We start from the raw sequence: 18,709 nt of genomic DNA on the forward strand, positions 1-18,709 counted from the left end.
CTAGGGGTTATCTTTCTATTTGTTTGAATTGTTGCTCTGATCACCATACCAGTGACCACCTCAGTCTGTAACTTATCAGAATGGGTAACATTAGAGGATCGTTTCTAGATCTGTTTTTTTCCTTAATCTGTGTCTTCAGGAACTACCGCATCGCCATACAAGTCCTATGCTATATGCCAGCATTATATTATGTAGCTTCTGAATTGTAATTCCACATCAGGATGATCTCTCAATTATCTGCTTGCCATTTTATTGCTTTATTGTGCTTGTTTGTTCTTTTTCCTTTTGTTTCACCTTTTATGTACCTTTTAATTTATTGTCACTCATGGTGTATCACATAAATCTATGTATATGCTTTGTATATATGTATATGACACTATTATTCTCTGCTCCATAGTGTCTGATGAAGGCTAATTCAGCCGAAAACGCGTTCACATGAATGTCGCACATTACCTGCAAAAATAAATTGCAAATCAAAGAATATCTCTCACTGCTGTGATTTTTGTTATACTACAATCTGGGGTGGGAACCCTATACACAGCGGAGAAAACCCGGTGTGAACAAATTTGTTCTACATCTTACTGGGAGTAGTCATAGTGCTGGGTGGGTGACTACTCCCCACGGTCCAGGCCGGGTTTTGACTGGCTTACAAAATTCAGCCAGCAGGGTAAGGTGGTGTGTGATTACCTAGCTGACAGTGGAGCTCTGGGTAGCTGGGTGTTTTTGATCTGAGTGAAAGATGGAGGGTCTCTGCCTAGAGACAGAGAACAAAGCAAGAACCCCCTCCACTCCGTGGGGATTACTGTACTGTGCCTTAATCATACCTGTGTGATGTTACCAGATACGGGACTGAATTGTTTTTCTTTAAGTGTCGGCTGGAGTAAGCCAATCACTGCCGCCTGTTGACTTGTTGTGTGCCAACAATAAAAGACATTTATTACTTTTTCACCGCAAAAAGGCTGCTGTGTATTTATCCGAAGGCTACAATTTCGGAAATCCCTACAATACTAAATGGTAAAACACTGGGTAAGGCCTCATGCACACGACCGTTTTTTTTTTTAAGGTCCGCAAAAACGGGGTCCGTAGGTCCGTGATCAGTGACCGTTTTTTCGTCCGTGGGCCTTCCTTGATTTTTGGAGGATCCACGGACATGAAAAAAAAAGTCGTTTTGGTGTCCGCCTGGCCGTGCGGAGCCAAACAGATCCGTCCTGAATTACAATGCAAGTCAATGGGGACGGATTCGTTTGACGTTGACACAATATGGTGCAATTGCAAACGGATCCGTCCCCCATTGACTTTCAATGTAAAGTCAGGAGTCCCTTTTATACCATCGGATCGGAGTTTTCTCCAATCCGATGGTATATTTTAACTTGAAGCGTCCCCATCACCATGGAAACGCCTCTATGTTAGAATATACCATCGGATTTGAGTTAGATCGTGAAACTCAGATCCGACAGTATATTCTAACACAGAGGCGTTCCCATGGTGATGGGGACGCTTCAGGTTAGAATATACTAAAATAACTGTGTACATGACTGCCCCCTGCTGCCTGGCAGGATCCGTCTGTGTGAAAGTAGCCTACGGCCACGGACCGCGGACGCGGATGCCAATCTTGTGTGCATCCGTGTTTCATGGACCCATTGACTTGAATGGTTCCGTGAACAGTTGTCCGTCAAAAAAATAGAACAGGTTATATTTTTTTGACGGACAGGAAACACGGATCACGGATGCGGCTGCAAAATGGTGCATTTTCCGATTTTTCCACTGACCCATTGAAAGTCAATGGGTCCGCGAAAAAAAAAACGGAAAACGGCACAACGGCCATGGATGCACACAACGGTCGTGTGCATGAGGCCTAACACTGACATGGAAAAGGACTTAAGGATTTTATTGAACAGCAAACTAAACTGTAGAAACCAGTCTCAAGTAGCTGCTGCCAAGGCCAATAAGATTATGGGTTTCATTAAAAGGGGCATAGATGCCAGTGATGATAATATAGTTCTGCCACTTTACAAATCACTAGTCAGACCACACATGGAGTACTGTGTACAGTTCTGGGGTCCTGTAAACAAGCCAGACATAGCAGAGCTGGAGAGGGTTCAGAGGAGGGCAACTAGATTAATAACTGGACTGGGTGGACTTCAGTACCCAGAAAGATTATCCATATTAGGGTTATAAACTGTAGAAAAAAAAAACTACTAAGGGGAGATGAAATAACTATGTATAAATACATCAGGGGTCAGTAGAGATATCTCTCCCATCATCTATTTATCCCCAGGACTGTGACTGTGACAAGGGGACATCCTCTGCGTCTGGAGGAAAATACAGGGAGTGCAGAATTATTAGGCAAATGAGTATTTTGACCACATCATCCTCTTTATGCATGTTGTCTTACTCCAAGCTGTATAGGCTCGAAAGCCTACTACCAATTAAGCATATTAGGTGATGTGCATCTCTGTAATGAGAAGGGGTGTGGTCTAATGACATCAACACCCTATATTAGGTGTGCATAATTATTAGGCAACTTCCTTTCCTTTGGCAAAATGGGTCAAAAGAAGGACTTGACAGGCTCAGAAAAGTCAAAAATAGTGAGATATCTTGCAGAGGGATGCAGCACTCTTAAAATTGCAAAGCTTCTGAAGCGTGATCATCGAACAATCAAGCGTTTCATTCAAAATAGTCAACAGGGTCGCAAGAAGCGTGTGGAAAAACCAAGGCGCAAAATAACTGTCCATGAACTGAGAAAAGTCAAGCGTGCAGCTGCCAAGATGCCACTTGCCACCAGTTTGGCCATATTTAAGAGCTGCAACATCACTGGAGTGCCCAAAAGCACAAGGTGTGCAATACTCAGAGACATGGCCAAGGTAAGAAAGGCTGAAAGACGACCACCACTGAACAAGACACACAAGCTGACACGTCAAGACTGGGCCAAGAAATATCTCAAGACTGATTTTTCTAAGGTTTTATGGACTGATGAAATGAGAGTGAGTATTGATGGGCCAGATGGATGGGCCCGTGGCTGGATTGGTAAAGGGCAGAGAGCTCCAGTCCGACTCAGACGCCAGAAAGGTGGAGGTGGAGTACTGGTTTGGGCTGGTATCATCAAAGATGAGCTTGTGGGGCCTTTTCGGGTTGAGGATGGAGTCAAGCTCAACTCCCAGTCCTACTGCCAGTTTCTGGAAGACACCTTCTTCAAGCAGTGGTACAGGAAGAAGTCTGCATCCTTCAAGAAAAACAAGATTTTCATGCAGGACAATGCTCCATCACACGCGTCCAAGTACTCCACAGCGTGGCTGGCAAGAAAGGGTATAAAAGAAGAAAATCTAATGACATGGCCTCCTTGTTCACCTGATCTGAACCCCATTGAGAACCTGTGGTCCATCATCAAATGTGAGATTTACAAGGAGGAACTCTGAACAGTGTCTGGGAGGCTGTGGTTGCTGCTGCACGCAATGTTGATGGTGAACAGATCAAAACACTGACAGAATCCATGGATGGCAGGCTTTTGAGTGTCCTTGCAAAGAAAGGTGGCTATATTGGTCACCGATTTGTTTTTGTTTTGTTTTTGAATGTCAGAAATGTATATTTGTGAATGTTGAGATGTTATATTGGTTTCACTGGTAAAAATAAATAATTGAAATGGGTATATATTTGTTTTTTGTTAAGTTGCCTAATAATTATGCACAGTAATAGTCACCTGCACACACAGATATCCCCCTAAAATAGCTAAAACTAAAAACAAACTAAAAACTACTTCCAAAAATATTCAGCTTTGATATTAATGAGTTTTTTGGGTTCATTGAGAACATGGTTGTTGTTCAATAATAAAATTAATCCTCAAAAATACAACTTGCCTAATAATTCTGCACTCCCTGTAATTCTTTATGGTAAGAGCAGTAAGACTATGGAACGCTCTGCCTGAGGAGGGGCCTGAATGTATTCTGGAGTGTAATAATATTACATGTTATAGTTACTAGAGATGTGTTGTTGATCCATGGAGTTATTCTGATTGCCTGATTGGAGTCGGGAAGGATTCCCCCCCCCCCCCCCTAAAGTGAGGAAAATTGGCTTCTACCTCACAGGCTTTTGTGTTATTTATTTTTTTGCCTTCCTCTGGCTCAACTTGCAGGATAACAGGCTGAACTGGATGGACAGATGTCTTTTTTCAGTCTTATAAACTATGTTACTATGTTTAACTTAGGAGGGATACTGATTCTCCTTCATCTGACTAGCTGTGTATGGAGACTTAGTGTAATACTCCATGGGAAAATAACATATACAAAGCGGTATCTCCTAGGAAAAGAGAACCATCTCAATAGAACTACTGTTTGGAAAGGACTTCCTATGGGTCAAAGTCTGACTTTTTAACTTTTGGACATGACAAGAATAGCCAAGCCAAATATCCAACCACAGTCAAGTTTTGGGGTGGTTAACGTTCATCAGTATGGACTAGGATTCTGGCTGCCTGAGAGAGATCCCTTGGGGAAGGGATACTGTCTCTCCTTAAGGAGACCTAAGTTACATTCAAGCACCTGGCCTCATTGCAGCAGTGCATAGTCGTCACTGCCATGTAAACCTTTGACCAAGTAAGCCATGAAAAACATATACTGACCCTGACCATAATTGCTGCTCCATGTGTCAATGGTGCCGTGCACCTTGCTGCACAACAAAAATTCCCAAAGGCAGCCCATGTTCTCTCCCATGTGGGAGCTTTTCTTGCTTTCCTGGCCTTCACAGTCCTCAGAACTTAATTCTATAAATCATCTCTGGGAAAAGGTAGAATGTGTTGCTCTGAGCATGTTACTATCTAATTTGAGGCAACTGCAAGAAGCATAGACAAATATTCCTGCAAAACAATTTCAACTCCTAGTGGAATCTACGCAATGTCAAATTGCTGTGGTTTTGAAGGCCAAAGGGGGTCCAACAAGCTTCTAGATTGGGGTCTCTAATAAAGTGACCACTGAGTGTATGCAAACAAATTAATGAAAGGTACTGGGCTTGTATAAATTCCTAATTTAGGATCCATGATTAAATAATTTGTAGCTACTATTTTTACATTTTCTCCAACCTACAGGAGCATATTGGTGTATGTATCTGCCAAATAAACTCTGTAGACAGGTGTAATTAACATAAAACTGACTCAAATACTAGACTGGAAAAATGGTGTCATGTGTAGGTAAGGAACACATTTAAATACCATTTGATGGGTTGGTTAATGTTTTATTTTTGATCACAAGGGGTCTTTTATCAAACTGGTGTAAAGTAGAACTGTCTTAATTGCCCATAGCAACCAATCAGATTCCACCTTTCATTTTGGACAGCTCCTTTGGAAAATGAAACAAGGAATCTGATTAGTTGCTTCGGACAACTAAGCCAGTTCTAATTTGCAACAGTTTGATAAATGACTTCATAGTGTTCCTCTAATTCATAATTTACACACGTCATCTATAAATAACACTTACAAGGTATTTCCATGTGTCGGGAGTGTAAAACTGTGTGAACCTCTACCCCATGGCGAAGTAGCAGAGAATCCTCCACTGTCCTCCAGGATGTCAGTCAATGATGCCAAAGACTTGGTAAAGTTTTTAGAAGAGGCTTCCAGCAATGGACTTAAGGACTCGGCCGAAATAGCCTTCAGTTGCCTTGAAAGGCGAGGCTCTCCCTGGAAAGAAGAAAAAAAATTAATATCTATTCAGAAATTCCAAGACACTGTTATTGTGGAACTGTTCACCAAAAGTTATTGGGCCAAGCATATTACACAATTTTTTGTAATTTTAAATAATGAACAGAATAAAAAAGAAAACTTTAAAAAAGTAATCCGATTTTCTCTCTAAATTGAAAAGGCTACAATGAATGTAAATTATGTTTTTTTTTCAATCTTCATCTCCTGACTATAAATCTATAATTCATGCTGAAACTGTAAAGATGATTTTATATTTCTGAGGTTCTGTTTATTGTCTTTTTGTAGGTAGATCTATCCGTGTAATATTCTTCACTATGGGGGTCATTTATTAAGCTGAAATACAGCATTTTTCAGGTACAGATTGTGGCGCCATGGCTAGTTGCACCGCAATCTGCAACTTTTCTCCACTCATATCAGGTCTAAAAAAGTGGCTGTGGCGGGGAAGGGGATTGGCCGGTAGCATTTACAATTTTTTAAATCTGTTTCAGGTGCAGAAAAAGTTCTAAATGTAAGACAGGTCGGAAGCTGTCTTACATTTAGATTTGGCGGAGAATTTGCCGAAGTTATGAAGAGGCCGGCGCACTTCATAACCTCGGAGGAACCACCGCGAGAATAGTGGTTTATTAAGACCAGTGCCCAAAACGTCAGTCTTAAGAAATGTGCCCCATGAGCTTTTAACTATGCTTATGTATTTCACATTATCTCACACCTCACATGCTCTGAAAAAAAATCTACAAAAAAAAACAAAGCTTGCTCATTATAGTATTATCACTGAGCAAATATTTTACAGTGTCCACTAAAAGCTAACCTTTAATTTAGAGATGAGCAAACCTGGCAAGATTTGGTTCATTTAAACATAATATATGCATTTTGCAGACCACAAAACATGGATATGTTGCATCCGTATGACTGTTCAGCAAAGGATAGACCATGTCCTATGCAGTTCATGGACCCATTGAAGTCAATGAGCCTGCAAAAAACAGATGCAACACAGACATCACACAGAAGGCAAAATACACAAATTGAGTACTGTGTACAGTTCTGGGCTCCTGTGAACAAGGCAGATATAGAAGAGCTGGAGAGGGTTCAGTGAAGGGCAACTAAATTAATAACTGGAATGGGTGGACTACAGTACCCAGAAAGATTATCAAAATTAGGGCTATACACTTTAGAAAAAAGATGACTGAGGGGAGATCTAATAAATATGTATAAATATATCTGGGGTCAGTACAGAGATCTCTCCCATCATCTACTTGTCCCCAGGACTGTGACCGTGACGAGGTCACACCCTCTGCGTCTGGAGCAAAGAAGGTTTGTACACGAACATAGAAGAGGATTCTTTACGGCAAGAGCAGTGAGACTATGGAACTCTCTGCCTGAGGAAGTGGTGATGGTGAATTCACTAAAAGAGTTCAAGAGGGGCCTGGAGGTATTTCTGGAGGGTAATAATATTACATGTACATGTTATAGTTACTAGAGATGGGTTGTTGATCCAGGGAGTTATTCTGATTGCCTAATTGGAGTAGGGAAGGAATTTTTTTCCCCTAAAGTGAGGAAAATTGGCTTCTACCTCAGTTTTTTTTTGCCTTCATATGGATCAACTTGCAGGACAACAGACTGAATTAGATGGACAGATGTCTTTTTTCAGCCTTATAAACTATGTTACTATGTTACATACGGTCGCGTGAATGCCCTCTTGTAATACTACTTGTGTTTTATATGCAATTGATTGTAAGATACAATATGTAAGATGTATGGTGGGTTTTTGAAGACTAGGATCTTCAGAAATCTCAGATTCCAGTAATTCACAAGCAATTGGCCGCTCTGCAGTGACTAATCATTTTTAAACAGTCCAAAAAGGTGATACATTAGGGGTAATTTGCCAAGGAATAGAAAAAGTTATTGAACCCATTAGAGGAGGTGATCATAGGAGAAAGTTAATAAACTGGAAAGCACTGTGTTTTTTTAAAATTTTTAAACATAATTTTTTTTCAATTTTACATATATATAATAGTACATAGTCAATACAAGTATTACATTTAGACGGTCTAGTATTAACCGCCGGCAGCTGCAGGCAGAGTCACGCATATACGAGTCATCTCGCGAGACGCGAGATTTTGCTCAAAGCCGGCCTGCGCATGCGCATTGCGGGCCGGCAAAAGTTAGAGGAGTATTTCGTCACCAGCCTGTCAGCCAATGATCGTGGCTGGCAGGTTGATGATTTTTTAAAAATCGAATCACAAGCCATCTAACACCTTATATTTATAAATATAAGGTGTTAAACGGCTTCTCTGCTCCTCTGATGGTCCTTTTGGTCAGTTGGTTCCAGCAGAGGAGCAGACATCACAGTGAGTAGCCAACAAACACTACACTTAGCCCCAGATCACCCCCCATCACCCCAATTAACCCCTTGATCACCCCTGTCAATCACTAGTGAAAGGGAAAAAAGTGATCAGTGTAAACTGATCACAGTCAGATCTATAATAGTATTAGGCCTCATGCACACGACCGTTGTGTGCATCCGTGGCCGTTTTGCCGTATTCCTTTTTTTTTCACGGACCCATTGACTTTCAATGGGTCAGTGGAAAAATCGGAAAATGCACCGTTTTGCAGCCGAGACCGTGATCCGTGTATCCTGTCCGTCAAAAAAATAGGACCTGTCCTATTTTTTTGACGGACAACGGTTCACGACCCATTCAAGTCAATGGGTCTGTGAAAGAACACGGATGCACACAAGATTGGCATCCGTGTCCATGATCCGTGGCCGTAGGTTACTTTAATACAGACGGATCCGAAGATCCGTCTGCATAAAAGCTTTTTCAGAGCTGAGTTTTCACTTTGTGAAAACTCAGATCCGACAGTATATTCTAACACAGAGGCGTTCCCATGGTGATGGGGACGCTTCAGGTTAGAATATACTAAAAGAACTGTGTACATGACTGCCCCCTGCTGCCTGGCAGGTGCTGCCAGGCAGCAGGGGGCAGACCCCCCCTCCCCCCCCTGTAGTTAACACATTGGTGGCCAGTGCGGCCGCCCCCCCCCTCCCTCCCCTGTAGTTAACTCATTGGTGGCCAGTGCGGCCGGCTCCCCTCCCTCCCCTGTAGTTAACTCGTTGGTGGCCAGTGGGCCCCCCTCCCTCCCCTGTAGTTAACTCGTTGGTGGCCAGTGCGGCCGGCCCCCCTCCCTCCCCTGTAGTTAACTCGTTGGTGGCCAGTGGGCCCCCCCCCTCCCTCCCCTGTAGTTAACTCGTTGGTGGCCAGTGGGCCTTCTCCCCTCCCTCCCCCTCCTAATTAAAATCTCCCCCCCTAGCATTGGTGGCAGCGGAGAGTACCGATCGGAGTCCCAGTTTAATCGCTGGGGCGCCGATCGGTAACCATGGCAACCAGGACTCTACTGCTGTCCCGGTTGCCATGGTTACTTAGCAATTTGTAGAAGCATTATACTTACCTGCGAGCTGCGATGTCTGCGTCCGGCCGGGAGCTCCTCCTACTGGTAAGTGACAGGTCATTAAGCAATGCGCCGCACAGACCTGTCACTTACCAGTAGGAGGAGCTCCCGGCCGGACGCAGACATCGCAGCTCCAGGGGAGGCCACCAAGGAGTTAACTACAGGGGAGGGAGGGGGGGGGGCCCACTGGCCACCAATGAGTTAACTACAGGGGAGGGAGGGGGGGGCCACTGGCCACCAATGAGTTAACTACAGGGGAGGGGGGGGTTGGCCGCACTGGCCACCAATGTGTTAACTACAGGGGGGGCTGCCCCCTGCTGCCTGGCAGCACCTGCCAGGCAGCAGGGCGCAGTCATGTACACAGTTCTTTTAGTATATTCTAACCTGAAGCATCCCCATCACCATGGGAACGCCTCTGTGTTAGAATATACTGTCGGATTTGAGTTTCACTATGTAACTCAAATCCGACGGTATATTCTAACATAGAGGCGTTCCCATGGTGATGGGGACGCTTCAAGTTAAAATATACCATCGGATTGGAGAAAACTCTGATCCTATGGTATATTAACTCCTGACTTTACATTGAAAGTCAATGGGGGACGGATCCGTTTGAAATTGCACCATATTGTGTCAACCTCAAACGGATCCGTCCCCATTGACTTGCATTGTAATTCAGGACGGATCCGTTGGGCTCCGCACGGCCAGTGGGATACCAAAACGCCTTTTTTTTCATGTCCGTGGATCCTCCAAAAATCAAGGAAGACCCACGGACGAAAAAACGGTCACGGATCACGGAAAATGATCACGGACCGCAAAAAAATACGGTCGTGTGCATGAGGCCTTAGTGTCACCTTAGCTCGCCCTCCACCCAAAACGCAGTGTCTGCCCGATCAGGCCTGATCGGTCGCCCACACGTGCGTTCACCCACTTCCCCCCCGCCGCAGTGACAAAAAATATATATTTTTTTGATCACTGCACAATCACTTTACAAACGCTGCGGTGATAAAAAAAATCAGTTTTGATATTTTTTATCAATCGCAGCGGCCTCCGGTACTTTGCTAGCCTCCCATTTGTAAGACAGGCTTACTTTTTTTCTTGGGTAGTCTCAGGGAATACCCCTAAATTTAGTAGTCCAAATGTCAAACAGGGGGTATTCTTCTGAAGAGGCCTACAGGCTTCTGACCCAGTCGGATGAGGAATGGGAACCCTCATCTGACGAATCTAGCAGGTCAGAATATGAACCTGTAGAAAGCAGTGGCAGTCTGACCCAAAGTTCGGACGAGGAGGTTGAGGTCCCTGATAGCACCAGGCGTACCCGGCCCCTTGTTGCTAGACCACAGGTTGCGCAGGATCTGCTTCAAGGGCAGCAGAGTGGGGCTGGCGCTGTCGGATTATGTGGTGAGGCATACACCAGCAGCGCAGCCCTCACTGGACCTAGTACCAGCACTGCCGTACAACATGGTGAAGTGGCGAGCACCAGAAGGGCAGTTGAAGCTGGTACGGTGGCACGTGCAATAGTTACCCCGTCGCAGCCACCGCACAGATAGGCCCGTAGAGCCCCTAGAGTCCCTGAGGTGCTGGCAAACCCTGATTGGCAGTCCCCAACTTCAGCCGCACCTGTAGTTCCCCCTTTCACCGCCCAGTCTGGAGTTCGGGTTGAGACAGCTCATCTCTGTTCGGCACTGGGATTTTTTGAGCTGTTCATGACTGCCGAGCTCTTGGACTTAGTCGTGGCAGAAACAAATCGGTATGCCACTCAATTTATAGCCGCCAACCCGGGAAGCTATTATGCCCAGCCTTTCCGGTGGAAACCAGTCCAAGTTTCCGAATTAAAATAAATTCTGGGCCTTCTCCTCAACATGGGTCTAACCAAAAAGCATGAATTGCGGTCATATTGGTCCACGAACCCAATTAATCACATGCCCATGTTCTCTGCTGCTATGTCCAGGGCACGATTTGAGGCCATCCTGCGTTTCCTGCACTTTAGCGACAACACCACCTCCTGTCCCAGAGGCCACCCAGCTTTTGACCGGCTCCACAAAATTCGGCCCCTCATAGACCACTTCAACAACAAATTTGCAGATTTGTATACCCCTGAGCAAAACATCTGCATAGACGAGTCCCTTATACATTTTACCGGGCGCCTTGGCTTCAAACAATACATCCCAAGCAAGCGCGCCCGGTATGGGGTCAAATTGTATAAGCTCTGTGAAAGGGCCACAGGCTATACCCACAAATTTCGGATCTATGAGGGAAAAGATCAGACCCTGGATCCGGTCGGTTGCCCTGACTACCTGGGGAGCAGTGGGAAGACAGTCTGGGACTTGGTGTCACCCTTATTTGGCAAGGGGTACCATCTTTATGTGGACAATTTTCACACAAGTGTGCCCCTCTTCAGGCATTTGTTCCTAGAACAGATTGGCTGCTGTGCGACCTAGTCGCCGGGGCTTCCCCCAACGGCTTGTTACCACCCGTCTTGCAAGGGGGGAGAGGGCTGCCTTGTGTAACGAAGAACTGCTCGCGATGAAATGGAGAGACAACTTGACGTTTACATGCTCTCCTTCATTCACGCAGACACGACAATACAAATTGAACAGGCAACCAGTGTCATTGAAAAGCCCCTCTCAGTCCACGACTATAATGCGCTCATGGGAGGGGTGGACTTCAATGACCAGATGTTGGCTCCCTATTTAGTTTCCCGACGCACCAGACGCTGGTATAAGAAGGTGTCTGTATATTTGATTCAATTGGCGATGTACAATAGTTTTGTTCTCTACAGTAAAGCTGGGAGAACAGGATCCTTCCTCAAATTTCAGGAAGAGATCATCACGAACCTCCTGTATCCAGGAGGTTCCGTGGCCCCAACCACCAGTGTAGTGAGCCGTCTACACGAGCGACATTTCCCCAATGTTGTTGCTGGTACCTCAACCCAACCGTCACCCCGAAAAAGATGTTGTGTCTGTAGCAGGAGTGGAATAAGGCGTGACACCCGCTATTTCTGTCCTGACTGCCCTGACCACCCTGCCCTATGCTTAGGGGAGTGTTTCCGGAAGTACCACACACAGGTACACTTAGCATAGGGATTGCGTTTCACAGGACACGCACACAGGGCTATTAGGGCCCTTTCACTCACAGCTGCTGCAAACCTCTCCTTTCACCTGGGATAAAGTGCATAATGTACTTGGCCACATGTTTGGGCGATTTGCGCTTTGCACATTGTCCCATGGGGAAGGAGAGGTCTGTCCTATAAAAGGTAAAAAAAAAAAAAACACCGGTAAGCAAAAAAGTTAACGTTTATATGTTCCGTTCAAATGTTATTATAAAGTTAATAAATTTATTGCGTTGAGGCCTGGTTTTTTCTTTTTTTTACCTTCCAGGTGGACCATCCGATCGACTAGCTGCAGCACTGATGTGCATTCTGACAGAAGCATTGCGCTGCTGTCAGATTACACAAAAGTCGGTGTATGCGGCGCTGCAAGACGAGATTTCTCCTCTGCAGTAAAAGATACGTTTGCCGAGGCATATGAGCTGAGGAGACGGCGGTGTTCATACACTTTGGCAAATACTTTGTATATAAAAAAAATAATAAAATCCCGGCAATGATTTATTCATCCACATCGATTGATGTGAATGGAGAAATCGGGTTTGCCAGGGCATACGGGCTAAGTGGGTATGGATGTTGGGCGGAGCTCCTATGTCCTGGCAGACGCCTTCCCCTCCTTTTTTTTTTTTGGCAGAGATTTTTTCATCCACATTGATCGATGCGAATGAAGAAATCTGTGCCGTTCATTTTTTTCTCATTACCCGTATGCTCAATATAAGGAGAATAGCAGAAACTCCTAATGCTGGCCATACATGTAATGATTGCGGAGACCCTCAAATGCCAGGGCAGTACAAACACCCCACAAATGACCCCATTTTGGAAAGAAGACACCCCAAGGTATTCGCTGAGGGGCATATTCAGTCCATGAAAGATTGAAATTTTTGTCCCAAGTTAGCAGAAAGGGAGACTTTGTGAGAAAAAAAACAAAAAAATATCAATTTCCGCTAACTTGTGGCAAAAAAAAATAATTTCTATGAACTCGCCATGCCCCTCATTGAATACCTTGGGGTGTCTTCTTTCCAAAATGGGGTCACATGTGGGGTATTTATACTGCCCTGGCATTTTTAGGGGCCCTAAAGCGTGAGAAGAAGTCTTGGATCCAAATGTCTAAAAATGCCCTCCTAAAAGGAATTTGGGCCCCTTTGTGCATCTAGGCTGCAAAAAAGTGTCACACATCTGGTATCGCCGTACTCAGGAGAAGTTGGGCAACGTGTTTTTGGGTGTCATTTTACATATACCCATGCTGGGTGAGGGAAATATCTCGGTCAAATGCCAACTTTGTATAAAAAAAATGGGAAAAGTTGTCTTTTGCCGAGATATTTATCTCACCCAGCATGGGTATATGTAAAATGACACCCCAAAACACATTGCCCAACTTCTCCTGAGTACGGTGATACCAGATGTGTGACACTTTTTTTGCAGCCTAGGTGGGCAAAGGGGCCCACATTCCAAAGAGCCCCTTTAGGATTTCACAGGTCATTTTTTACACATTTTGATTTCAAACTACTTACCACACATTAGGGCCCCTAGAATTCCAGAGCAGTATAACTACCCCACAAGTGACCCCATTTTGGAAAGAAGACACCCCAAGGTATTTCGTGATGGGCATAGTGAGTTCATAGAAGTTTTTATGTTTTGTCACAATTTAGTGGAATATGAGACTTTGTAAGGAAAAAAAAACTTGTGACAAAAAATAAAAAGTTCTATGAACTCACTATGCCCATCAGCGAATGCCTTAGGGTGTCTACTTTCCGAAATGGGGTCATTTGTGGGATGTTTGTACTGTCTGGCCATTGTAGAACCTCAGGAAACATGACAGGTGCTCAGAAAGTCAGAGCTGCTTCAAAAAGCGGAAATTCACATTTTTGTACCATACTTTGTAAACGCTATAACTTTTACCCAAACCATTATTTTTTTATCCAAATATTTTTTTTAATCAAAGACATGTAGAACAATAAATTTAGAGAAAAATGTATATATGGATGTCGTTTTTTTTAAAAAATTTTACAACTGAAAGTGAAAAATGTCATTTTTTGCAAAACTTTCGTTAAATTTCGATTAATAACAAAAAAAAGTAAAAATGTCAGCAGCAATGAAATACCACCAAATAAAAGCTCTATTAGTAAGAAGAAAAGAGGGTAAAATTCATTTGGGTGGTAAGTTGCATGACCGAGCAATAAACGGTGAAAGTAGTGTAGTGCAGAAGTGTAAAAAGTGGCCTGGTCATTAAGGGTGTTAACAAACAACATAAGAACTAATGTAAGGTAGAGTAACCTAATCTCGCTCCCCCCCCCCCCCCCCCCCCCCCCCCCCCCTCAAAAAGAGCCCAACCTCCTTAATTCCTACTTGCCGGCACTCTAGTAAGATCTACTAGTAGACCTGCTTATTTTATTTATCTAATTTCAATTATCTGCTATTGGGTGGATATGTGAACCACCCATAAAATATAGCACCATTATCGTACATCAGATAAGGGTGAGCCACGATATACATTTTTTCATTTACTATTCAACTCACCTAGATATCGGTGAGCTCCCCAATATCTGATAGTATGGACATCTGGAAATTTATAGAGAATCAAAACACGAGACTGGAAACATTTTCTTTTGATGACTCAAACATGTATGATATAAATGGACCTATGGAGAAGCCTATTGCTGAGTCCTTTTGAGAGTTGGAAACCCTACTCATAAGACAATTAAAACAAAAATGGGAAATTAAATCCCTAAACAGATATCTAGAACTTGGTATAATACCAAAGGGACTACAGCTCTCAAAGAACCCAGCTCAAGACTTAATAAATGATGCCTTCAAAGATGAATGGGATAACCTCCTAATAAAACAATCCATATTGTTAATATAATTGATTGTTAAGAGAAGGAATCAAATACTAGAGGACACTATGGAGAAAATAACAAAAATTAAGGAAACCATACAGAAATCCCCCACAAATGAGGAAACTACAAATTGGCAACAAAGAATTTGTAGGAATTTAGGGTCAATAGAACAGGAGATAATTAATAAAAAGAGTAAAAAGATCAAAAAGACCTTTAGAATTGATAGTGGGGAATATGTTCCAAGAGATAATAGTCAACACCATAAAAACCAATATATATCTACTGTAGAGTCAAACATAGAACATATAAGAGAAGATAATATTCAGATGGACTATGATATCCCAGTGAGAAATCGTTACGAAACAATTAGTAATAATCATTTTTTAGATGGGACCCCCCCTCACCACAAAATAAAAACAAAACCCGACAGTTGAGAGAGAGAACGCCCGAACGGCGGAAATCTCTTTCAGATTTAGACCATTATCCCCCCAAGGGTCATCAATACAATCTGAGACACAGGGAGCATTATCAAGAAAATCATTACAATCCAAGGGAAAGAGGTCCCCAGGGAAGGAGGGAGGACAACACCTCAAATCGATATCAATACCATTACGAACAAGATCAAAGAGAACTAGAAGGGGAAAGAGGAAGAAGGAGGGGTCGCAGAGACTGACGATACACACAGATACAGATTCAATTATTAATTTGAGTCATACAGTACTCACTCCAACACAAATTAATTTGCTAAATAAGGGATTAAAATTCGCTCCAACAATACAACCGAATAGATTAGATATCTATATCGGTATAGAAAAATTTATTAGAAAATTATGTCTCAAGAAACACTTCATGAGGAACCCCATAGTTGAAAATTCCATTGAGAAGAACACATATATCCACACTAGTTTAAAACCAAGGAGTAAGATGTACCCGCGACAGCAAATCGGACAAGAGATTGCAGCCTTCAAAAAAATCGGTTGAAAATGATATAAGGAAGTTGAAAAGTAATGCAAAATATGGGAATAATATAACATCTCAAGAAATACAGGCGATAAAACAACTCCAAAAGCAGGAAAAGATCACCATTAGACCTGCAGATAAAGGAGGGGCCATCGTCATACTCGAAACACAGAAATATGAGGAGGAATGTCTGAGACAATTATCGGACGCCACCACATATTCAAGACTGATAAGAGACCCCACAAAAGAATATAACCAGGAGTTGAGTGACTATGCCAGAGATGGTTGGGAACGGGGAATTTTGAATGAGCAAGAATACAAATACATCACCATGACCCAACAACGACTACCAGTCTTTTACTGCCTCCCCAAAGTACATAAAGACCAGCTCAACCCCCCAGGGAGGCCAATCATCTCTGGCATAGGATCACTTACCTCAAACCTGTCAGAGTATATAGATAAACATCTTCAACCCAGTGTAAAGAAAAATTTTGCATATATCAGGGATACAACACAAATTATAAAAATAGTGGAGGGACTCAAGTACGAGACCGATTGGATATTGGGGACTCTTGATGTGAGTTCGCTCTACACGGTTATAGAGCATGACCAAGGAATTAACGCATTAAAAATTCTGCTAAAAATGCATAGTAATTTCCCTGATGACCAAGTGGAATTTATAGCAGAAGGGGTGAAATTCATCTTAACCCACAATTACTTTGCATTTAACGTCGATCACTATCTCCAGATCAGAGGGACCGCCATGGGTACCAGGTTTGCGCCCAGCTATGCCAATTTGTTTATGGCACAATGGGAGTGTGAGAAGATCTTGCCCAAGCTGGGCGCAGACCTGGTACTCTGGCATAGGTTCATCGATGACATCCTGTTTATCTGGAGAAGTACGAGAGAGGATTTAAACACATTTTTGGAGGACATCAATACCAATGTATATAATTTGAAATTTTCAGCTAATGTGAGTACAGAGAGGATTGAATTCTTAGATCTGCAGATTAAAGTAAAAAACGACCAATTGGTCTGCAGTACATACCAAAAAGAAGTCTCTAGGAACAGTTATATTATCTTTTCAAGCTGCCATCTACCTAGGTGGCTGCTTGAAGTTCCTACGGGACAATTCAAGCGTATAAAAAGAAATTGTACAGAGGAAGAGGACTTTGAAAGAGAATCTAAAATTTTGAAAGAACAATTTCTAGAGAAAGAATACCCCATTAATATACTAGAAACAGCACTGACAAAAGTAAAAAATATGCAGAGAGAGTCCTTTTTTGGGGAAAACACCCCACAAAATACAAAAGAAAAAAAAGAAGAAAATTTGAGAATAATTCTGCCCTTTAATAAACAACATAAGTTAATTGAAACAATTGTGAAAAAACATTGGCACCATCTATTAGGTGATAAACTGATAGGTCCTATGGTAAGTGAGGGTCCCTTGATAACCTATACAAGGGCCCAGAACTTATCTTTAAAGGTAGCTCCAACAGTTAAGAACAAAACAGGAAACCAAACTATACACAATTGGTTAAACTTGCAGGGCTTCTATAGGTGTGGTAGTTGTGGTGTATGTAAACTAACATCATTCCCTAAAAAAACTACAGAAATTCAATCAAGAGTCAATTCCTTTAAATGGAAAATTAAGGAGTTCCTTACCTGCAGCTCAAAGAACATCTTATATATAATTGAATGTCAGTGCAAGAAACAATATGTGGGGAGAACGAAACGGTCCCTCAAGAAAAGACTGAGTGAACATATCACTAACATCAAAAATGGGTATGAGAAGCATTCTCTCTCACTGCACTATAAACAATATCACAACAAAAATCCTGGGGGTATGGTCTTCGCAGCCTTTGAAAAAGTGGATCTACACTGGAGAGGAGGAGACCATATCGCCAGGATGTCGAGACAAGAATCCAGACGGATTTTTGAATTCGAAACACTCCTTCCCCATGGCTTAAACTCCGATTTTGAGCTATTTGGTTTTCTGTAGCCGGGAAGGGGGGGTGCCCTCCTCTGATAGAGCGTCCTGAGTTAGGCTGTTTACCAGTACCGGGACGCTCTCTCGGGGGGAGGCTCCCTTCCCTTACACAACATCGCAACATTGAACCGGGTATACCATACAATGGGATACATCAAAACTTTCTAAAATACAGTAGGAAATGGGGAGATATAGGATCATTAGAAGATGAAATCTTTGCGCCCCCAAATATACACAAATAATATAAAAACTAAAAATAAAATCAAAATATCGGGTATGATACTCAGGGTAAAACCTATTTGGGAATATATTGAGAGGGTGCCCCCAAAAGCAAAACTCCTGGGGAATGATTTTCAAGTGATTTCCGGAAAAAACGCAACCAAAACGCATGAGAAACGCAGGTGCGTTTTTTGGGGAATCAATGCGGTTTTCTCTAAATGAGACAAAAAGTGATATTGTATGATATATAGGTTGTCATTATGAAGAGGGCAATGAAAATAACAAAAATGAATAGATATATAGAACACTGAATGTGACTGAATATATGTTTTATTGGAGAGAGACTATTCCACTCTTCCTATTGGAGTAATATCCATTGGGAAATAACCAAAAGGTGGAGAGATGATATAATGAAACAATGGGATGAGTGTTTTATATATTTTGTAGTTTGTATTATATAATTGATTGTA

The 18,709-nt window shown here is 42.7% G+C and overlaps 1 protein-coding gene across 1 annotated transcript in view; it reads right to left on the minus strand.

Annotated features, from left to right (window-relative positions):
- Positions 1 to 18,709, minus strand: part of KIF21B (kinesin family member 21B) — a 1,425,990-nt gene that overhangs the window by 571,584 nt on the left and 835,697 nt on the right. The window contains exon 28 of the mRNA XM_040424150.1: positions 5,463 to 5,662. Within this exon, the coding sequence (XP_040280084.1) occupies positions 5,463 to 5,662 (200 nt within the window). The remainder of the gene's footprint in view (positions 1 to 5,462; positions 5,663 to 18,709) is intronic.

The sequence above is a fragment of the Bufo bufo genome, chromosome 3 (assembly GCF_905171765.1).
Source record: "Bufo bufo chromosome 3, aBufBuf1.1, whole genome shotgun sequence".
Classification (NCBI taxonomy): domain Eukaryota; kingdom Metazoa; phylum Chordata; class Amphibia; order Anura; family Bufonidae; genus Bufo; species Bufo bufo.